This window comes from Megascapheus bottae, chromosome 17 (assembly GCF_031878675.1).
Source record: "Megascapheus bottae isolate mThoBot1 chromosome 17, mThoBot2.hap1, whole genome shotgun sequence".
Classification (NCBI taxonomy): domain Eukaryota; kingdom Metazoa; phylum Chordata; class Mammalia; order Rodentia; family Geomyidae; genus Megascapheus; species Megascapheus bottae.
The window spans coordinates 19,189,178-19,207,255 of NC_143525.1; the positions used below are offsets into that span (position 1 = coordinate 19,189,178).

The window sequence follows — 18,078 nt, forward strand, 5'->3', positions numbered from 1 at the left end:
CTCCCTTCCCCATAGAAACTACAAAACCCAGAATACAGTGCAAACTTTTCTCGTCCAATAGGAGCCCCCCATGTAGTGGGGCGCGGAGCCCGGCTCTGGCAACTCAAGATGGCGGATGAGCGTGAGACAGCAGTGAAGCCGCCGGCACCTTCGCTGCCGCAGGTGATGGAGGGGAACGGAAACGGCCATGAACACTGCAGCGACTGCGAGAACGAGGAGGAAAACAGCTACAACCGCGGGTAACGAGATCACTGGAGTCCAGTTCCTGTCCGGTCTCCCGCAACCTGGGTCTCTGAGGGTGCGGGGAAGTCACCGGAGCTTAGCCTAACCCCACCCCCAATATTTTTATTGGCTAAGACCTTGGTATCCAGTTTGGTGATTGGTTGCTGCCTTTGTCAATTTCCTAGGGGTAGGTGCTTGGTATATTAAGGGCCGGAGACATTCAATACTTTTATTATATAAAAGTTCTTCTGGGTAATGTTGCACTCATGTGCTTCGGGCACGATCGGGGAACAGAACATGTACCATTGAACATGGATTTCGGTGGTCCAGCACAGGGCTGTGTAGGAACTACAGTTCAGAAGGAACGTTACTTGTGAAGGTGTTGTGTGAACAACGTGGCTAGTAATAAACGAATAATAAAAACATTTCGCTGCAGTTCACCTTCAGTGAGGAAACTGACCAGCTATACAAACCATATCTATAATTATGTTGTAAAATATCACTACCAGAGAGTTCCAAAATATAAACTCATAAACCATAGGTCATTAACTGTATGGTATTTTAATTCATACAGTGTCACGCCAAATGATCTCTGTGTCTTGTACAATATATAATTAGGTCTTGCATCTTTGCTCTGTTAACTTTACTAACTACAGGAAACTTCAAGAAATTGGTTGATGATGCGTTTTGGACAGTACTTGATATCTGTGGGGTGACTCCTATATGCTGTTTACTTTTAGGGTCTTACTACTTATTTGTTTCTTGAGAAGAAGAAATGCATCAGATATTTGAGCGTTGAGTTCTTTTTGCTAAGTCATTACTCACTTTTGTAAGCCACTGAGTGTCATTCACCTTCATATTCTTAGTATCTGGTGATTGTTCTCCATTGTGTGAGGTTGTTCTGGATGTGAAACTGGTTTTAAATAGCCACCTTGTGATTTGCAGTAACTGTTAATTCCTAACCTCTGTCCAGGTAAAGCTAAAGGAAAAGTAAAATGTTGAGGCCTTTGCATAACCTCTTCTTTTTCATTCTACTGCTTTGTAAAGATGGGAGAGCAAAGGATTGTTTAAATGGTTAATAGTGAATTGCTGTGGTGAATCTCTGGTTAAGAGGATGTAGCTCTAGCTCAGTCAGTGGTAGAGTACTTACCTAGCATATCCAAGAGCCTAGATTTTACCCTCTGATACAGAAAAAGAAAAGAAAAAGATCCAGCTTTCTTGTTCTTCAGCCAGAGAATGCAGAAGAAATGAAAGCTTGTCAGATTTTTTTTTTTAATTTTTTATCACTGTGGTCTGGTGCTGTAGCTTAAGAAGGTCTAATCTAATGAAAGCCTGTTTTGACTTTAGATATTCCTAAAAATGGAAGTGCTAAGAAAGAGGAAGTAGGAGCCGGAAGAAGGGAAAGGGCAGTCCTCTTGAGTAAAGATCGAATCATAGATGAGAGCTGTTGAATATGAAAGTCATTTCATAAGTGAAAGTATGGTTTTTTTCTTTGCTCTTGATGAAATTCTTTTTATTTTTCTCTACTAACCTGTTGATCTCATCAATGTCTGTAGCTCGTTAATAGGTCTTATTGTACATAAACTGTGAATCACTTTGCCAATCTGTCTGCTGTGACCTGGGGAGCAGCCCAGTGTTATACAGCACGTGCTCAGCAGGCTGAATTCAGGTGCCAGAATGAAAACAGAAAGTTCTTTGTTTTGTTTGTAGTATAACAAAGTGATTCCCCCCCAAAACAAAACAAAAAAATCAGGAACCTTTTGGAATTTATTTTTGTAGGGCAGGGAATTGTTAGTGATTACAGTGAAAACAACAAAAATTTAACCAGTCCTGGGGCTTGAGCACTGTCCTTGGGTTTTCTCACTTGACCCACAGCACTCTACCAGTAGGCCAAACTCCTGGCCCCCAATTCCTTTTCCTTTTTTTTTTTTTTTTGCCATGGGGCTTGGACTTAGGGCCTGGGCACCATCTCTGAGCTTGTAAGCTTGAGGCTAATGCTCCATTTTTTAGGTATTTATTTGGAGATAAGAGTCTCATGGCTTTTCCTGCCCAGGGTGGTTTCCAACCATAATCCTCACTACCAGCTCCCTTCTCCAAATTACATTTATTATTTTCTCAAATCTGTGAAAAATGAATTGGAGGAGGCAAATGAAAGAGGGCCTAGAGGAAAGGAGTCTTTCTGCAGCACTTAGGATTTGGGGTAGAAGTGTTTTTTTTTTTTTTTTTTTTTTGCCAGTCTGGGACTTGAGCTCAGGGCCTGAACACTACCCTTGGGCTTTCTCAAGGCTAGAGCTCTACTACTTGAGCCTCAGCACCACTTCCAGCTTTTTTCTATGTAGGTGGTACTGAGGAATCGAACCCGGGTCTTCATGCATGCTAGGCAAGCACTCTACCACTAGGCCAAACTCCCAGCCAGTTTTTGTTGTTTTTTTAATTTTTTTTTTTTTTTGTGCCAGTTCTGGGGCTTGAACTCAGGGCCTGGGCACTGTTCTTGAACATGTTTTACTCAAGGCTAGCACCCTGACACTTGAGCTACAGAACCACTTCCGGCTTTTTCTGAGTATGGGATATCGAGGAATCAAACCAAACCCCGTGTCTTCGTGCATGCTAGCCAAGTACTCTACCACTAGGCTATGCTCTCAGGCCCGGATAAAGCTTTTTCTATTAGCTTTCAGGAGCAAGTATTTGGGGAAAATGTAGCTTGGACAGTGGGAAAGTATGGACATATGGATTTTGGAGTATTCAAACCTGATTTCATAGCTTTTTTTTTTTTGTGGGTCATGGGCTTGAACTCTGGGCCTACCCTTGGGCCTGAGAGTTGTCCCTGAGCTCTTCAGCTCAAGGCTACTTCCCTACCCCTTGAGCCACTGCCCCACTTCCCATTTTCTAGTGCTTAATTGGAGGTAAGAGTCTGCAGTTCTTTTGTACCTGGTCTGGCTTTGAACCTCAATCTTCAGATCTCAGCCTCCTGAGTAGCTAGGTTTACAGGCGTGAGCCACTGTGCTTGGCTTCATAGCCTAGTTCCTATGGCTAATAGTGCTTTGGTCTTGGGAATGTTACTTAGGCTAGACTTGTTTGTGACCTGGGATGAGAAACATTTGAAATTCATTCCTCCCTTTTCTTTCTTCAAATCCTTTAGTAGCTTTTATTGTGATAGTATTTAAATAACGTGTCTACATATATTGTTTAATGTATTTAGGCCCTGCCTGCCCTGAATAGAAGGTATATGAGAACAGAGACTATGCGCCCCTGACATCCTGGATTTTAGTGGGGATTAGTAAGTATTTGTGGGACAAAGGAATGGTAACAAATGTTTGGCCCAATGTTAGCATAGTTTCATAGTTTCTCTATATATATTGTCTGTCATGAGGCTTGAACTCAGGGCCTGGGTGCACTGTCCCTGGGCTTTTTTTGTTGTTTTACACAAGATTAGGGCTCTCACATTTGAGCCACAGTACCATTTCTGGTTTTCTGAAGATAAGTGTTTCATGGATTTTCCTGCCTAGGTGGCTTAAAACCACAATCCTCAGATCTTAGGCTCCTGAGTAGCTAGGATTACAGGCATGAGCCACTAGTGCCTAGTGTTGGATTTATCCTCCCTCCCTCCCTTCTTCCCTTCCTTCCTCTCTCCCTTCCTCCTTCTTCCCTCCCTCCTCCCTCTCCCCTCCCCCTTCCTCTCTTCCCCCTCCTCCCTCCCCCTCCCTTTCTTCCCCCTCCACTCTCCTTCTTTCTTCTCCCTCTCCCTCCCCCTCCTTTTACCAGACCTGGGGCTTGAACTCAGGGCCTTGGCTCTGCCTCTGAACCTCTTTGTTCTTAAGGCTAGTACTTTACCATTTGAGCCACAGCACTACCTCCAACTTTTTCTGAGTAGTTTATTGGAGAATTGCCTCTCTTTGCCGTGATGACCTATATAACCTGAAGGGGCTAGGAGTCAGTGACCTTAGTGTGGTCTGTCATGGCTGACTAGGGTTTATGGTAGCTACTCAAGTAGTAGATTGGGAACCTGCAGCTAGCCAGACTGAAGGTCACTGTAAAGGGGTACTGTTACCTTATGTAGTTGCTACTGCCCCAGGGGAGACTCATTCCAATTAAAGGGAAGGAGGCTGATTATTTACTGCCTGCAGTAAATGGGCCTAGTGCTCTAGTTACTGCCTGCCAAGCCTTGAGAAACAAGGATGCTAATCTACTATCCTTGGGCTTTTTTGCTCAAGGCTAGTGCTCTTTACTTGAGCACTCCATTTCTTTGGTGTTTACTTGGAGATAAGAGTCTCTTTGAACTTCCCTGGCTTTGAACCTAGATGCTCAGGCCTCAGTCTTCTAAGTAGTTAGGATTACAGATGTACGCTACTAGTGGCTGGTAAGATCATGTTTATTATGTTGCATCGTTCTACCATTCCTAATTCATTTATCTAATTGCCTTTCTTTTCCCCCATTGCTGTAGGTGGAACCCTGGAACTCTCACATGCTAGGCAAGCACTGTAGCATTCACTTTCTCTCTCTCTCTCTCTCTCTTTCCTTCTTTTTCATTTTGTTTTTGCTGTGCTGGGGGTTGAACCTATGGCCTTGTAAAGCCTAGGCAAGATTTAAGCTATGTCTCTAGCTCTTCTTTCTTCCTTTTTATTAAGGCCTTCCATGAAGTATTGTTAGAATATAAACCTTATCAATTGGTGGTGCATTTTATGTTATTTATTTTTGATATTGAATTCAGGGCCTGGATGCTTAGTTTTTTCATTCATGGCTGGTGCTCTACTACTTGAATCCCAACTGCACTTCTGGCCTTTTATTTGGTAATTGAAGTCTCAAGAACTTTCCTGCCTGGGCTGGTTTTGAACTGAAATTCTTAGATTTTAGCCGCTTGAGTAGCTAGGATTACAGATGTGAGCCTCCGGTGCCCATCTTGGCAACACAGTTTAATTTGAGAATAACAAGAGTTTGGATGTTTTGGAACAAAAAGGACAAACTTCTGTTTCTAACATCCTTTTGGAATGTATTTTATAACATCAAGATTTACAAAGATCTACAATGTCACCAATACCACTGAGATGCTACTAAGCCATGATCAAGAACCCTTTGAAAAGGGATGTCTCCATTCTACTCTTACTCCCTGAGGTAGGTTAACAGATTCTTACTCCTGCTCTCATCCTCTCCACTTTTGGGGTTTTTTTGTTTGTTTTTGCCAGTCCTGGGCTTGGGCTCAGGGCTTGAGCACTGCCCTTGGACTTTCTCAAGGCTAGCACTCTACCACTTGAGCCTCAGCACCACTTCCGGTTTTTTTGCTATGTGGTACCGAAGAATCGAACCTGGGTCTTCGTGCATGCTAGGCAAGCACTGTACCACTAGGCCAAACTCCTGGTCCTGCACTTTTGTTTTTGAGATTGGGTCTGCCTAACTTTGCTTGTGTTCAAACTTAAGACCCTTCTGTTTTCACCTTCTGAGTAGCTAGTTATTGGAAGATATCACTGTGCCTGGACTTAACATGGATAAGAGTTTCCTTTATTTCCCGATCATGGGATATTTTATATATGAAGAATTTTAAGAAAAAAGGAGCCATTTACTGTTAGCAAGTAAATTTTATAAAGCTATCCTTACCTGCTTTTGCTTTCTTTAGATTCTCCAAGAGTAGTTTTCTTCATGTTTATTTTTTGGTTTGTAATTCATCTAGCTTTTGGGAAGAAAGAATTTTTTTTTCAGTCCTGATTCCTCCATGTTTTCCTTCAGCTTTTGATTTTTCAAAACTAGATCAAAGCAGAAATGAAAAGAGAACTCTCATCACTGATATCAAATAAGTATTCTAATTTTGTTTCCCAATTAAGTAGCAATTAAAAAAGAAACTAATCAAGAGCTGCTTCAAAAAGAAGAAACTGGAAAGCAGGAGAAATGAAAAGTAAATGAGAGCCTATTTCAGGGAGACTGCTGTTTGTGACAAACTAGTTCTGCTGATTTTTCACATTGCTTAATGTGCTTACTCTAAAATGTTCCAGCTTTACTAAGTCTGCAGTTAACTCTTTTCCTATGGTGCCTAAAGATTTAGAAATTTTAGGATGTTTTGTGTGTGTGTCTGTATGTCTGTAGTGGGGCTTGGACTCCAATCCAGGGTATTCTCACTTAGCTTTTCTGCTTAAGTCTGGTTCTCTACCAGACTGCTCTACACCTCCGTATCTGGCTGGTTAGTTGGAGATGAGTTTCTCTAATTTGTGGCTTTTTTTTTTTTTTGCCAGTCCTGGGCTTGAGCTCAGGGCCTGAGCACTGTCCTTGGACTTTTTTTCTCAAGGCTAGAGCTCTACCACTTGAGCCTCAGCACCACTTCCGGCTTTTTTCTATGTATGTGGTACCGAGGAATCGAACCCGGGTCTTCATGCATGCTAGGCAAGCACTTTAACCACTAGGCCAAACTCCCGGTCCCTAATTTGTGGCTTTAAACCTTATTCTCAGCCTTTTGAGTAGCGAGAATTACAGGTATTACAGCTTAGAGCCACTGATTTCTAAGCTAAGAGAATGCTTCTTAAATCCCTTTAATGTTTACCTGAAGTTATTGCTCTTTTGCCTTTTTTGGGGGGGGGGGGGTCAGTTGTTGGGCATGGTCCCTAGGTGCTGTCCCTGAGCTCTTCAGCTCAAGGCTACCGTCCTATCTTTGAATCACAGCACCACTTCCAATTTTCTAGTGGTTAATTGGAGATAAGAGTCTCACATTCTTCAGTGCCTGGGCTGGCTTTAAACCTTGATCCTCAGATCTCAGCCTCCTGAATAGCTAGGATTACAGGTCTGAGCCACTGCGCCCCTCTGTCATTTAAAAAAAACAAAAAACTCTTCAAAGGTGTCTTTATGATTGTGTTTTTTTTTTTTTTTTTTTTTTTTTTTTTTGCCAGTCCTGGGCTTGAGCTCAGGGCCTGAGCACTGTCCTTGGACTTTCTCCAGGCTAGAGCTCTACCACTTGAGCTTTAGCACCACTTCCAGCTTTTTTCTATATATGTGGTACCAAGAAATCGAACCTGGGCCTTCGTGCATGCTAGGCAAGCACTCTACCACTAGGCCAAACTCCCGGCCCTGATTGTGTTCTTTAAGGCACAAAAAAATCTGGAATTTTCAATTGAGAGCAGTTAAAACAGCTTAATAAAATTGTAAGGTTAGTACTTGCTTTAATTTTTTATTGTAATTGAGTGTTTAGTACCTTACTCATGATACTGTGTGTTGGGCATTTCACTTTTTATGTGGCTCATCTAATCCATGATTTTGCTTTCAGAGACTGGTGTAGTTCTTGTTTTGAGGTTAGGGATTTGTATCTGCACTTCTCTGACACCTCAGAAGAACCATTTTGAACTTGCTGGATTACTTTGCCCCACTGGGTTGACTTCTGCATAGTGAATGTACAGCAGCACATCTCCTCTTTGGATCGGTTCAGCAGCCTGTGTACATTCCAGAACAAGGGTGCCAGGTGGTAAGGGAACTTGCTAGTCCCTTTAAACTCTCCTTGACAGACCAGTGTCTTCTTCAACAGAGGTCATGCAAATGCGTGGATTGCTGCCAGCATTGAGTATGTTGCTCGGAAAATTGTAGATAATTATTTCTGAGCAGTATTTAGTTTGACCTTGGAGTTATCAGTATAAGAAATTTCCATGTTTGTCTCATTCCCATTTTAATCAGTTTGAATCCAAGCTTTTGTGATCTCTGAAAAATAGCTGTCTTGCAGGGTCATGTCAGTAATCCTAGCTACTCAGGAGACTGAGAACTGAGGATCCCAGTTCAAAACCAGCGTGGGCAGAAAAGTCCAAGAGACTCATTTCCAATTATCCACCAGAAGACTAGAAGTGAAACTGTGGCTCCAAGTAGAAAAGCTCTAGCCTTGAGCAAAAGAGCTCAGGGATAGCGCCCAGGCCCCAGGTTCAAGCCCCAGGACTGACAAAAAAGAAAACAAAAATAGCTATCTTCTGACTAAATTGGCTTGTTTACCTCAAAACTCCCAGGAAGGGCACCTAAGTACTAAGTGCTTTAATTTTTCCCATCATTTAGGGCTTATAAGTGATTTCTTTCTTCTTTTCCTAAATAACTAGTTGGTGTGATTATGCAGGGTTTGGGGTGTTGGAACAAGTGATATACTGCCACAGCACTGCAGAGAATAGGCAGCAGATTCTGACTCATGCATCATGGTTTCTTTCTGTGTGTCCTTGTAAATATCCTTGTAAACGACCTTCATGCCCCTCTCTGAGCTTTCTGAGTGTGGGAGGATTCTGGTGAATTGTATCATCTCTCCAGCATAAATTTGCAAGAGACTCTTCATTTTGCAAAAGGATCTCTGAAAGTAGAATTAGAGGTTAGTATTTATTTTTAGTAAGTTTCTCAAGAAATTTTGAATTTTAGCTCCAAACTTTCAGTTTTTAGAGACTTAAAATAATTGAAATTGTACATATTAGTTTCTGAATTTTTCTTTTGATCTCATCATCCTAGGGTCTGTGTTTAACATAGTGACAACCATTTTAAAGAGTTACAGTGGAGCTTTTTGTTTTGTTCTTTGACTCTTCTAGGAATAGAACACATCCTAAGGAGGGAGAAGATAGTGAGGAATTTAAAGTCTCAGCCAAGCAGGGGCTAACAGCACAGCTTTTCCACTGCTTTTTTAGAATGTTAACACAGCTGTCCTATAGAAACAGCACTAGAGATGTTTCTCACTGACCCCTTTTGAGATAGGGCTTTTCAGTTTTATTTGTCTATTATGCCTAGAAAGTGTCAGAACCCTTAGCTATATCAGTACAACTCAGTGGGCCATCAGAAACATCTGTGAAATGTTGGTTCCTGGGAAGGAACCATCTTTGGGAAGCCAAGAAAATATTTGTGTGTGTGTCTGCTATATAACATAGTATATATAGTGTAGAGTTGTTTAATTGATATGAATTGATTGGTTGGTTGCCATAAACTCGGGGCGTGGGCACTCCCTAATTTTTTTTTTTGCCAGTCCTGAGGCTTAAACTCAGGGCCTGGTGCTGTTCTGAAGCCCTTTTTTTCCCTCAAGGCTAGCACCCTACCACTCTGAGTCACAGCTTCACTTGTGATTTTCTGGTGGTTTATTGGATAAGAGTCTCATGGACTTTTCTACCCAGGCTGAGATCTTACATCTCAGCCTGCTGAGTAACTAGGATTACAGGCATGAACCACAGTACCTGGCTTGTCGGGGTTCTTCATCCCCAGTCCCTCCTGAGGAGGGATGGGGAAAAGCACACCCCAACCAGTCCAAGCCGCGAGAGGAGAGGGCCCACTGTCCTCCCGCACTCAGCCTTGCTTCCCAGAGCACGAATAGAAACGCCACACAGCTTCATCAAGGCAGGAATCTCCCTCTCTATAACTCCCCTCCTTATATTGGGTGTGGGAGTCTATCAGCACAACAGGTGGGCAGGATAAAGAGGTCCACTTGTTTACCCCTGCTACAGGTCTCAGCAGAAAGTTATTAGAATGGCGTTACTCGGCCCCCAACATCTCCCCCGTTTTTATCTTAAAAAAGACAAAACTTAGGATATGTGGGGCTACCACCATATCAGATCGGCTGTGCCTCTCTTAGGTGTCTCCAAGCTCATTAATAGGCTAACAGCTGTGACTTGCCCGTCTTTGACTACCAGCCTTCCATTTAAGCAAATCAGACCTGAGGGGATGCACCTACTTCCATGGGAGCAGATGCCTGTCGCATTAGCATTCACTTTCTGCGTTGACTTTGTAGGCAAGCAATAGACATATTACAATTATAGTGCATAAAAACAAATCCAAACTGATCAATCCCAAAATAGTGTCAAGATAACCATCACCCAAAGTTAGAATATTGTCATTTGTGCACATAATTCCAGTCCTCACATTCAAAGCATTCTCTGTAGGAACCACAGTGGCAAGGACAATACTCGCAGCAGTAAGGGCAGGAAAATACCAAAGTCCTTTTTACTGATGAGCGGGAAAGCATTCTCCTCCTCCTGTACAGGCACTAGTATATACTGAGTGGCTCTTACTACAACAGAGAAAATAGGGAAACATTCACACAAGCCATGGGAAATGGAAGAATTAGAGCAGTCTTCCAGTCCCCCACTTTGTTTTCAACTACTGTCCAAAAATGACTCTGGTCCTTTCATTTTAAGGGAGTTATGGGCGAAGATCCATTTTCTGTAACTTCAAGCTGACTCAGGGGCGTTGTCTCTATATTTTGTCAGGGACTTTAAAAAGCTTTAGCCTGTTTCAACTATTCTGAACCCAAGCACAGGCTTTCTAAATCACTACCACTTAATTCTCTTTCTCAAGTCTGCGCTTTTCACCTGTTCTTAAACTGTTTACTCCCGTATTGACTTAGATTTACCTTTCACACACACATTCGCGGTCATTCCAGTCTGAACCCATTCGGTTCTATTCTGTCTTTCAAGCACATTCATTCCCTTTTATACACACATTCGTGGTCGTTCCAGTCAGAACCCATTTGGTTCTGTTCTAAAATCTCATTGAAAAATAGAAAATAGGCCTCGCCCTCCGCGAGGTAATTTTTTTTTGTTGACATTTCATTAGAAAATAGGCCTCGCCCTACTGCTCTGGCCAGAGACTCCCGCGAGGTTCCTCCCTTCCTGGGACATTGCCTCGCCCTCCACGAGGTTCCTCCCGAAGTGACCCGCGCTTCGGAGGCGATCTGGGGATGAGTAAAATCCCTTTCACACACATTCGATGGTTTTCACACACATTCACTGGTTTTTCAGTCTTTGAGGAGTTTTGTCTTTGTCTTCCTCCCTGTCTTTGAGCAACTTCAGCCTGCATTTTCCTTTCAGGTTTCCCTGGCCTTTCAGTCCCTCCTTTTTCTTTTTCTTTCTCCCTCTCTTTCTCCTTGTCTTCCTGTCTTTTTTTTCCCTGTGAGCAACTTCAGCCTGCATTTTCCCTTCAAGTTTCCCTGGTTGTTCAGCCTTTTTGTGCCTTTCAGGTTTTCTCTGGTTTTTCAGTCTTTCCTCCATGTATCTCTCACTTGGCTCAACTCACAGTCGTGCCCCTTTCATGCCCCATTTCGTGCCTCTTTCGTGCCCCACGTTGGGCGCCACTATGTCGGGGTCCTTCATCCCCAGTCCCTCCTGAGGAGGGATGGGGAAAAAGCACACCCCAACCAGTCCAAGCCGCGAGAGGAGAGGGCCCACTGTCCTCCCGCACTCAGCCGTGCTTCTCCGGAGCACGAACAGAAACGCCAGGCAGCTTCATCAAGGCAGGAATCTCCCTCTCTCTAGAACTCCCTTGCTTATATTGGGTGTGGGAGCCTATCAGCACAACAGGTGGGCAGGATAAAGAGGTCCACTTGTTTACCCCTACTACAGGTCTCAGAAGAAAGTTGTTAGAATGGCGTTACTCGGCCCCCAATACTAGCTGAACTTTTTTTTTCTTTTTTTCCCCATGGCTCATGGTTTACCACTTGAGCCACAGCTCAGCTTCTGACTTACTGGTGGTTAATCAGAGATAAAAGTCTCATGTACTTTTCCTGTCCTGTATGGCCTTGAACCAATGATCCTCAGATATTGGATCATAATTTTGTTGTTGTTGTTGTTGGTCGTGGGGCTTGAACTCTGGGCCTGGGTGCTATCCTTGAGCTCTTCAGCTCTAGGCTACCGCCCTACCTCTGTACTTCTGGAGCCACAGTACCACTTATAGATCATAATTTTTGTTGTTGCTGTTGCTGGTTATAGGGCTTGAACTCAGGGCCTGGGCGCTGTCACTGAGCTCTTCTGCTCAAGGCTAGTGCTCTACTACTTCGAGCCATAGCTCCACTTTCAATTTTCTCATGGTTAATAGAAGATAAGAGTTTTGGGATTTTCCTGCCTAGGTTGGCCTAGGTCTCAGTCGCCTGAGTAGCTAGGATTGCAAGTATGAGCCACTGGTACCCAGTTAGTAGATCATAATTTTAAATCAGATGTCAGTGAGAGCTGGAGGAGTCAGAGGTGACTTTCTGTGTAAAACACTGCCAGCTCATGATCTTGAATACCTCCTTAGTCAGCAAAACTTTTAGTGGTTAAAAACTTGAAGTGGCGCTGTGGCTCAAATGGTAGAGCTAACTAGCTTGAGCTGAAGAGCTTAGGAACAGTGCCCAGACCCAGAGTTCAAGTCCTACAACTAGAAAAACAGCAACAACAGAAACCCACTTTATTCTTTTGGCTTTGGAAGCTTCTCACATAAATCCTTACAGGGTATGAAACTGTAGTGTTTGGACAGAAAAGGTCCCAGTCCTTTAGAGATTGATAGGTGTGTCCCACGGTACTGGATTGGGTTGTTGACCAATTTGTTTTGCCTTGGTTTCCTCATCTGTAAGTACCACTGAAGCCAGGTGGCTCAGAGGTCCTTCCAGCATTAAAACCTCCCTCATGATGAAAGCTTTGGATTCCCAGGCATGCCCGTATGAGTAGATTTTGTCTTCCTCTAAAACTGAAGGGAAGCCCACATTATAGACCCTTAGTATTGTCTGGGAGCTCTCCGCTCCGTCTGCTCATCTGTCAGCTTGCCCTTCCTTCCGCCCACTCCCATCCGGCATTTGATTCTATTTCTGTAAGTAAATATGGAGGCTTACTTTCCATCCTTTGCAGCCCTGATTTCATATACAAGCATCCATAGGATCTTATATGTTCAGATATAAAATTTTAGGCCTTCATTAAAAGATAACCTCCTTGGAACTAGAGGTATGGCCCAAGTGGTAGAATACTAGTTCTAACCATGTGTGTACAAGGCTCTGAATTCATACCCTAATACTGGCACAAAAGAAAACCAAAGGACAAGATGACCTTTCTTGATTGTGTTTGTTTTTGTTTTGAGACAGTGTCTCATTCTGTTGCTTAGGCTGGTCTTGAACTTCAGATCCCTCTGCCTCAGCCTCATGAGTAGCTGAGATGACAGGCATGTGCCACTGAGCTTGCCTGCCAGTCTGCTTGCCCTCCCTCCCTTCCTCCCTTCTTCCCTCCCTTCTTTTCTCCCTCCCCCCCTTTTTTTGTTGGTTATGGGGCTTGAACAACTGGGCGCTGTCTCTGAGTTTTTTCACTTAAGGCTAGAACCTATACCTCTATCAATCACTTTGAGCCACAACTCCACTTCCAGCCTTTTTGGTAAGTTATTGGAGAGAAGAGTCTTATGGACTTTCTGGGCCAGGCTAGCTTTGAACATCTCAGCCTCCTGAGTAGCTAGAGCCACCAGCACCCAACTATATCCATCTTTTAAAATTTATTTTTTCCCAGTCCTGGGCTTAAACTCAGGGCCTGTGTACTGTTCCTGATCACTTTTGCTCAAGGTTAGCGCTCTACCACTTGAGCCACAGCACCACTTCCAGCTTTTTCTATGTATGTGGTACTGAGGAATTGAAACCAGGGTTTATTTATTTATTTTTATTTTGGGGGAGGTCATGGGGCTTGAACTCTGGCCTGGGCATTGTCCTTGATTTCTTCAGCTCAAGGCTGTCGCCTTACCCCTGGGCCTGGGTGCTGTCCCTGAGCTCTATAGCTCAAGGTTACCGCCCTCCTTGAGCCACAGCACCCACTTCCTGTTTTCTAGTGATTAATTGGAGATAAGAGTCTATAGTTCTTTTGTGCCTGGGCTAGCTTTGAACCTCGATCCTCAGATCTCAGGCTCCTGAGTAGCTAGGATTACAGGCGTGAGCCATCGGCCGTCCAGCTAGGGTTTATTTATTTTTATTATTTTTATTTTTTTATTGGGTTGTGGGACTTGAACTCTGGGCCTTGAGCTCTTCAGCTCAAGGCTAATATGTCCTAACCCTTGACCCACAGCACCACTTTGGGTTTTCTGGTAGTTAATTGGAGATAAGAATCTCACATTCTTTAGTACCTGGGCTGGCTTTGAACTGCGGTCCTCAGATCTCAGCTTCCAGAGTAGCTCAGATTATAGGTCCAAGCCACCATGCCTAGCAAGTTGAAACCAAGGTTTTGTGTTTTGTCAAGCACTCTACCACTAACCACACTCCCATATGCCCATTTTTTTTTTATTATTTGAGATGGAAGTTTCCCTTTTTTTTCTTCAATTTTTTTTTATTGCAATGTATAGAGGGGTTACAGTTATATTCGCCAGGTAGTTGGTGCATTACTTCTCATACATTGATACCCCTGGAAGTTTCCCTTTGTAGTTCTCCCTCCCCACTTTGAATCTCCTGATCTCTGCCTATTTAGTAGCTAGGATTATAGGTATGAGGTACTGTGTCTAGCTTCAAGTTTAAAAAAAAAAAAAAGCCAGGCGTTGATGGCCCACACCACTGGCACCCAGATTCTAGTTCTTCTCTCTTTTCATAGACTGGATTATTTCATAAAGCAGCATGAGTTTTTTTTTTAATTTTTTATTGTAATTAATAAAAGGGTTACATGATATTTGCCAGATAGAAGGTGCATTAATTCACATACATTGATACCCTTTCACATGTCTTGGTACCCATTGCCCTCCCCCCCCACCCGTCTTGGTTTCCCCCCCTTCCCTATCAAATTTCAAATAACCAAATACAAATAAATTCAATATATCAGATAACAAAGTGAGATACTGTAACAATATGAGATACCCAAGGGACAGCAAAGGAGATGAGAGACAACATAGTACATTAAGGACAACAATCATTCGTTATATGGCTTTTGTTTCAATATCCTGGAGGTCCTTTCAATTAGCTTCATACTATATGGCCTTATGTATCAAGATTTTGCTCTATTGCAGATCTCTGCTAGTAGAGCCCAAGGTTTCTACTGATTATGACGAATGAGGGAAACCATTGAGCCTAAGTTCCTTTGAGTCTGGCTTACTTCACTTAATATGATTTTTTCTAAGTCTTTCCATTTCCTATCAAATGGGTCGATGTCATTCTTTCTGACAGCAGCATAGAATTCCATTGTGTACAAATACCAGAACTTGTTGATCCACTCATCAACTGAGGGACATCTAGGTTGGTTCCATATCTTTGCTATGGTGAATAGTGCTGCAATGAACATTGTTGGGCTAGTGGATTTAGTATGCCCTTGGCAGCATGAGTTTTATTGTAGATTTTTTCCATTATGTCTGGAATTGTGTTGTGTTGTTCTTTACGTAATGAGGGATTCTTTTCTTTTTTTTTTTTTTTTTATTGGTTGTGGGACTTGAACTCTGGGCCTGGGCCTGGGCATTGTCCCTGAGCTCTTCAGTTCAAGGTACTGCCCTGCCTCTGGAGCCACAGCGCCACTTCTGGTTTTCTGGGGGTTAATTAAAGATAAGAGTCTCACATTCTTTAGTGCCTTGGCTGGCTTTGAACCGAGATCCTCCTGAGTAGCTAGGATTATAGGCATGAGCCACTGTGCCCAACTGTACTGAGAGATTCTTACAAGAATCTTCACCTTCTTCCATTAGATAGCACAGGTAATCTATAGCATTCTGACTTGATGTACATCTGATATAGTTCTGCAATGAACTCCTTGCTTTTATAATCACAACCAGGGATTCATGTAATACCATGAGGGATAGAGAAGCCTTCATCTGCATCTCCCTTAAATGGCAGCACAAACTTTATTGCTAGTTGTAGTTCTATTAATGCCTACATCTAAATTAACAGGTGAAGGTACCCTGTTTAACAGCAGTGCTTTTCCATGTTGTATCCATCTCCAGACATCTCTATTGGGCCTTCATAGATCTTGTCTATGCCAAACCTGTTAAGAAGCCAGTATTAGGCCAGACATAGGCTGCAGCATAATTGAGCAGGCCAACTGTCACATTGACTTGTGTAGTTCATGTGTATATGCCTCGACAGACTATCATGTCCCCTTCTTAGATCATCCAGCATTTCCTTGCATAGTAGTCAGTTTTGCCCTCTTGTTGTCTTCTAAATTTCACTTCATATCTTAAGGTAGGCCTATTCTTGATAACTTCAACAAACCTCATCCCACAGATTAGTGACCTGTGCCCGCAGCTCAATACATAGGCCCAGCAGTGCTAGCAGACCTTGGTTTCTTATGAATAATTAAAATTTGTATAATCGCTTTGAAGGCCAACCCTTGAAAATCTCCTTGAAAATCTCTTTCCTGAATCAGTTATCCTCCTGTTGGGGGATGTTAACTTTATCATGGTCATTTCTTAAAATGTTGTCATGGTTGTGGCTTAGTACTTAGTGATCACTCAATGAAAGTGACTCATTAAAAACCCCCCAAACTTTCTGTGTTCTTCAGCTGTCTGTATGATTGATGTACAAGTTGAAACAGGACGGTTACTCAGTAACAGCATGTACACCTTTAAGCCAGTGTAAGGGAAATGAAATTAGCTTTGATTATAGTTTTGTTCTTAGAGTTTGCCAGACACTTGTACTGGTAATGTATAAAAAGAACAGGAAGGCAGGCAGCCCACATACCCACCACAAAAGTTATTTTATTTATTTATTTTTTTATTTTGCCAGTCCTGGGCTTGGGCTCAGGGCATGCACACTGTCCGTGGGTTTTCTCAAGGCTAGAGCTCTACCACTTGAGCCACAGTACCACTTCTTTGCTTTTTTCTATGTATGTGGTACTGAGGAATTGAACCTGCTAGGCAAGCATTCTACCACTAGACCAAACTCCCAGCTCCCACAGAAGTTAAATTCTTGACATGACAATGCCAGAACATCTCTACTGCATAGCCAGGAACAAAGGAAGTAAGTTTGTTTTTGCATACTTGTAAAGACTTTTAAAATTGAGAGAAGTCCATTTAGTTAGTTAGTCATGAGGCTTGAATGCAGAGCCTGGGCCAGTCCCTCCGCTCTATTTGCTCAAGGCTAGCATTCTACCATTTTGAGCCAGAGCACCATTTCCAGGTTTCTAGTGGGTAATTAGAGATTAGAGACTTACTTGTTTTCCTAACTGGGCTGGCTTCCAACTGGGATCCTCAGCCTTCTGAGTAGGTAGGATTACAGATGTAAGCCACTGATGCTCCGTTGGGCCTTTTATTTTCCTTGTGTGAACTTATGTGTAGCAAATATCAGATTAGTTCATATGCAGCAATTCTCTACCTTGACCTTTTTGATTCATTTTTTTCTGTGAGATCATATATATATATTATATATATATATATATTTTTTTAATTTTGTCAGTCATGGGACTTGAACTCTGGGCCTGGGCACTGTCCCTGAACTCTTGAGCTCCAAGGATACTGCCCTACCCCCTGAGCCACATTACCACTTCTGGTTTTCTGGTCGTTAACTGGAGATGAGTCTCAGATTTTAGTGCCCTGGCTGACTTTGAACTACTATCCTCAGATCTCAACCTCTTGAGTAGCTAGGATTACAGGCACCGTGCCCAACTTCTGTGAGATTATATTTTAAAAAAATGCTTTTTGAAGTTCAGGTGCAGAGACCAGGTAATTCAACCCATAAGCTGATAGGAATACTGGTAAATTGTGTCTAACCTGGGGACACTTCTTTGTCTCCTAACATCAGTCAGTGTCTAAACCTTACATTGCACATAATCCTGAGACTGAATTGAGAATATTGTGATAGGTTTTAGATAGTTCTAACAAAGATGGAAAACATCTATATATAAATACACACATGTATTTATCATATACATTTAATATAAATATGCACATTTGGGCCAGGAGTTTGGCCTAGTGGTTAAAGTGCTTGCCTTGCATGCATGAAGGCCCGGGTTCGATTCCTTGGTACCGCATACATAGAAAAAAGCCGGAAGTGGTGCTGAGGCTCAAGTGGTAGAGCTCTAACCTTGAGAAAGTCTAAGGACAGTGCTCAGGCCCTGAGCTCAAGCCCAGGACTGGCTAAATAAATAAATAAATAAATATGCACATTTATAGTTGTACAGAGGGATTGCCATTTCATAAATAGGTAATAAGTACATTTCTTTTTGTTTGTTTTGTGAGTCTTGGGGCTTGAACTCTGGCCCT

General features: G+C 42.7%; 1 protein-coding gene across 2 annotated transcripts in view; it reads left to right on the forward strand.

Annotated features, from left to right (window-relative positions):
* Positions 1–66: 66 nt before the first annotated feature.
* The window catches only part of Nmt1 (N-myristoyltransferase 1), a 39,450-nt gene continuing 21,438 nt past the window's right edge, over positions 67–18,078 (forward strand). Inside the window, exon 1 of one of the 2 annotated variants that reach the window (XM_090350082.1) lies at positions 67–239. In XM_090350082.1, coding sequence (XP_090206208.1) covers positions 109–239 — 131 coding nt within the window. In that variant the 5' untranslated portion in view covers positions 67–108. Of the gene's footprint in view, positions 240–5,095; positions 5,332–18,078 lie in introns of those variants that run through there. The other variant, XM_090350083.1, reaches the window with a different exon arrangement.